The 4,870-nt window shown below is 42.0% G+C and overlaps 1 protein-coding gene across 1 annotated transcript; it reads right to left on the bottom strand.

The window, feature by feature from the left end:
• Window positions 1–690: 690 nt before the first annotated feature.
• LOC145406637 (solute carrier family 22 member 15-like) lies at window positions 691–3,974 on the bottom strand. Its single transcript, XM_080277713.1, has 3 exons — window positions 3,926–3,974; window positions 2,106–2,290; window positions 691–888 (listed from the first exon to the last, which is right to left on the bottom strand). The coding sequence occupies exons 1-3, from the start codon at window positions 3,972–3,974 to the stop codon at window positions 691–693; spliced, it is 432 nt and encodes a 143-aa protein (XP_080133839.1).
• Window positions 3,975–4,870: the final 896 nt, after the last annotated feature.

Here is a 4,870-nt window from a genome sequence, read left to right as displayed (position 1 = left end):
ACACACACACACACACACACACACACAGAAACTGAGCATATATGCCTTTTGTATTATTCTCGCTTACCATCAGTGTTTGAGGCTCAGTAATAATAACCTGCACAGAACGTAATAGTCACGTATAAATTATAAGAACCAACAATTGTCTTTGAGCACAGACGCCTCAGAATCTGCCACTGTATTCCTAGTCACAGCAGTCGTGTCTCTTGGAAGAAATTCTAACTCGCAACGGAACATTCCTACCAATGATGAAGTACACAGCTTTCTGATTCTGATTCTGATTTAACCCATGCCTGGAGGGACGTTGCAGCCAGGATTACACACATAATGAAAACTCGCCATTGTTAAGGTGGGATTTTTAAGCTTTGTTCGAGTGTAGGGGGAACAGTTCGCGATGACACTGTTACTCGTGCACTCAAGAAAAGCTTCAACAACACATCTTCATCTGGTGCAAAATCCTGGCTGTGAGTTTTTTCCATCCAGGGGTAGGATTAAGGGGGTGAGCTGAAACTATGGCTTAACGAATGTGCGGTTATGAGCCATGGTTCGCCGACACTTTCCTGCCAGCAGTGTGTCTTGCCTTACACATGTCTCATTTCCCCTTGAACGTCATATAGGAACCTTCCCTTGTAAACGGTTTTGTTGTGTGTGTCATTTTTCTAGCACAAAAATACCTCATAATAACACCATCTAAGGCCACAACCTGCGGGGTAGTGTACAGGTAAGCATATAATCATGGTAGTACCTCACATAACCAGATGCTTCAAGACCAGCAACTGTATCATGGAGTGCGGCGCCTTTGGTCTCTGGCAGCAGGCAGGTGACGAAGGCAGCAAGCAAGGAAGTGCAGCCCAGGACTATAGATGGCGCTGACCCCCACACACTTCGCTGCATACGAAAGATGAAGGTTTACAACTTTACATTAATACCGTCGATTTTACGACCAAATCCCAAACTATACTAAGGAGTGAACAGGGACAGTGGGGAAACAAACAGGAAGCCAATTTGATAAGTCCAAGAACTGAACTCGAGTTATGAATTTATGATCTAGGTCTCTACTTTGGTTCTAGGCTTCAAGAGGCTGTAGTAATGAACATTTTGGCCAAAGGTCTCATGACTGGTACGGGAATCTAAACGAGGACTTCTAACTTGTGGGCCAAGAATGTTTCTGATCACATCGACCACATCCCAAAACCCTCTAGGCTCTACAGAACATTCATCACTGCCAACACCCAGCAAATCCCTTCTTACGAGGAACAAGCAGACTTACAAACTAGTACGCAAACCCTAAGTCACCTTACACCAACTCATACTGGGTCAGAAAAACAACAAATAGGCAATCTTTCCACTCAGTAACAACACACACCTCCTTCACTCCAGAAGAGACACGTAACATTATCAAGAAAATAACGAACTCTGCAAGGAAATCAAGGCAGACAAAATGAAAGGTACTGTCATATCCACGTTAAATTAGCTTAAAGTTACCTTTTTTTCCAATCTGAATGCTGAACTGTTAGAAAATCAACACTAGAAACTAATTTTAGTCACGAAGAAGTGCTATGGCATGGACGTACAGCAGTAAAATGGTTTATCTCACCACTAAGTTATGGGAAATATTTTGCCGAAAAACGAAAATCTCCGCCAAATCAGACTTTATACACACGATATTAGAAAATTTAAATAGGCAAACTGAGACATACTGCTTTGACCAACGACCAGAGAAGCTTTAATAATGTTTCAGATTTGGGTAGCAGGGGGTTAGAGGATTCAATAAATGCCATGAACTGAACCTCGTCATGAACGGAACTCGATCAGTATCACCATCATCATCATCATCATCATTAAAAAAAATAAAAGGGAGAGAGAAAGTAGGAAGGTTGGAGAAGTATCAAATGCGTGTACGGAGAAACAGCCACACAACCCATCCTCACATCAGCCAAGCTCGGGTTCATCTCAGAGGTCTAATCATCTCAGCTTTATTTTTCTGTATGGATACACTTCACGGTAATCTGCCAAACAGCCTTGAACAAGATCAATAAACCCTGTAGGCCTATGCGTTACACTAGGAAAATCGTGAGAGGAAAATGAAAGCTCAAGATACTAACCAACGAGTCGACGAGGAAAGGAGAAATGGTGGACCCCAATTTGGACATCATGGAAGCCGTACCCATACCCCTTGTTCGCACCTCAGTAGGGAAGAGTTCAGTGAGGTGCAGGTAAACGATCTGAAAGGCTGCAGACAGAGTTAGCTTCCCCACCAGAGCCAGCGCCATCATCAGCCAACTAATTCCTGAAATCAAAATCCACACTTATCTCTTGTAGGACTATTGCCATCAGAAACTTCATTGTTAATCTATCATCATCATCATCATCATTTCCACTATGGATGGAGAAGCAGAGACAGAAAGAAAATGTACAAAATGGGATAAGTATCAATAGTAAGTTTAGTGAAATGAGCCACGCAATCATTCACACAAACTCCAAACCCCAGGATTCCTAACACCATCTTACAAGCCTATACATCTGCATATATATATATATATATATATATATATATATATATATATATATATACAGTACATCCCCACAGTACGCGAGTTCGGAGTAGCGATCCCCCTTGTACGGGAGGACGTTTTTTTTTTTTTTAGTGTATTTTTTATTAGAATGCGAATCGAACTCCTTGTAAGCGAGACGGGCAGCAAAGAGTGCCCCCAATCTGGGGTTACCCCGAGTACGCGACATTGCCCCCCCAAGAAGTGATAACAGTTGCCTATGATCCGCACACCTTGTGCAGCAAGTGGACGAGGCCGACGGAGAGCAGGAGATAGCAGCAGAAAAGGCAGCAACACCAGTGATGGAGAGTGAAGATATGACCATGATGGAGATCAGCAGGGTACTGTGTGCCCTTGATGAATTCAAGGAAGAATTCAAGGACATCGAACGCTCTCAGTTGCGGGTGGAGGAGGTGATGTCTTCACTGGACAAAACCTTCTGCTACTACACCGACAAGCACAACCAGGAAGTAAACAGACAGAAGCAAACCTTCATCACCCGTTTCCTTCGGACTGAACAAAGTGAGGAATCACTCCCTTCAACATCAGAAGAGCCATATCCTGAGGAGGATCAAGAGGATGATGCGATGTCTGAGGTGTCACAAATAGACTTTGAAAGAATTTATGAACGAAGTGAGTGCATTAGGCAGTGAAAGTGTCGAAAGTGCCGGTAACGAAAGCGGTGAGGAAGGTGGTGTGTTGGGTGGTGTGGTGGGTGATGCAGGAGATGCATGCTACGTGCCTCATCCTGCCTTGGATCCTCTTCTTACCTCCATCAAAGCCGTTGTCCTCTTGGGTTAAGGTGAGCAGCCATATTCTTGTTGGTTTAGTTAAGCCATATCCTTGTTGATTTACCTAGTAAAGCCATAATCTTGTTGGTTTACTTTATCTTAGGTAGTATGTCTTAGTTTCCTTGTACAGTACAATACTTAGGTCTGAAAGGCGTTTCAAGGGTTGCCCATGAAGGGGGGGTGCCGTCTATATGTAATTTTTCCCACAAGTTTATGTATTCACAGTACGCAAATTCCTAGTATGCGACGTCCTCTGCCACCCTTATAGGCGCGTACTAGGGGGATGTAATATATATATATATATATATATATATATATATATATATATATATATATATATATATATATATATATATATATATATATTCATTTAGATGGTATTCATATGTACCTGTAAGTCAGTTAGACCATTAACTATCAAATGGAAAAAAATATTGTGAAATCCACGCCCTATCTAACTCATCCAGGTAAGTCGAGCCTCTGTTAATACGCCAGCTTCCCCAACTTCCCTCTCTCTCCTTCTCACCCGTTCTTTATCCTATCATTACACATTTTTATTTAGTTTACCATTCCTCCCCTCACCTTCAACCTTCTTCGCATCTAGCTGCATCACCAACTTTCCTTCATCCATTCTCTTCATACAATCTAAAGCACATCTCTTCCACTCCGTTTTGAACATACTTCCTTGCTCTACATCTTTTGCTAATAACGTCGTTTCTTAGGCTATCTACTTTACACGCTTCATGTATAATCCTCAACAGTCACATTTTCACAGCTCTTACTTGTCTTTTCACGATATTGCCTGACTAAGCTTTCACACCTGAATGTTAAATCTCAGTAGTGCTATATCTTTAAGCATCCCTCCTGCAACTCCCATATTGAGATCTCTTTCTGTATCAAGGTTTTCATAGTACATGTAATTTTTCTCCCCTGAACCGCTCTAATCTTCACCCCCTTTGTGTGACTGACAAGGAAAGCACACGACAAACTCTCAGACAGGGACATGCATCTGCCCACCACAGTTCCAAGTCCCAAGTTAAGCTCTAAGTGCAGACTATAAAAAAAAATCAAAACAGTCGGAATATCAAGCAGTCGAACCTGGGACCTCTTAGTTTCGAGCCAAGTTTTCCTCAGATTATATGTCCGCCACTCCACATTTCCTTTACGTAACAATCAGCATTCTTAGACGGTCTCAATGGTCAACGTATTAATCCAGGTCCCTGTACATTTACCCTTCATTATTATTACTACACCGAAGTGCTTGAACTCACTCACCAGTTCGTCTCTCCATTTATTAGCACGTCACACTGTCAGCCTGTCTTCACAACCATCACATACCCCTTACTTATACTGTACTTAGCTTTAAATCAAGCTGTTTACAGATATTCACAGCCAGTCTACAAAGATCAGTTCACTAATGGCAAGCAACAGAACATGATTTGTGTACAGTATTCCATTCTATTTCCCCCCCCCAAAAAAAAAAAAAAACTAAAGGCCATACTCCACAAGGCATTAACAACTCTGGTT

The sequence above is a fragment of the Coenobita brevimanus genome, chromosome 71 (genome assembly GCF_032717465.1).
Source record: "Coenobita brevimanus isolate Jiangsu-jjx chromosome 71, ASM3271746v2, whole genome shotgun sequence".
Lineage (NCBI taxonomy): Eukaryota > Metazoa > Arthropoda > Malacostraca > Decapoda > Coenobitidae > Coenobita > Coenobita brevimanus.
This window is presented reverse-complemented; position numbering and strand designations above follow the sequence as displayed.

What these genes read in the sequence shown, in the direction of transcription:
- LOC145406637 (XM_080277713.1), bottom strand. Translation starts at nt 3,974, where the DNA reads ATGGATGAAGGAAAGTTGGTGATGCAGCTAGATGCGAAGAAGGTTGAA. An exon ending in AGATGCGAAGAAGGTTGAAG is followed by an intron (nt 2,291 to 3,925) that starts GTGAGGGGAGGA and finishes TTTTGATTTCAG; the next exon opens with GAATTAGTTGGCTGATGATG. An exon ending in CTTTCCTCGTCGACTCGTTG is followed by an intron (nt 889 to 2,105) that starts GTTAGTATCTTG and finishes TTTCGTATGCAG; the next exon opens with CGAAGTGTGTGGGGGTCAGC.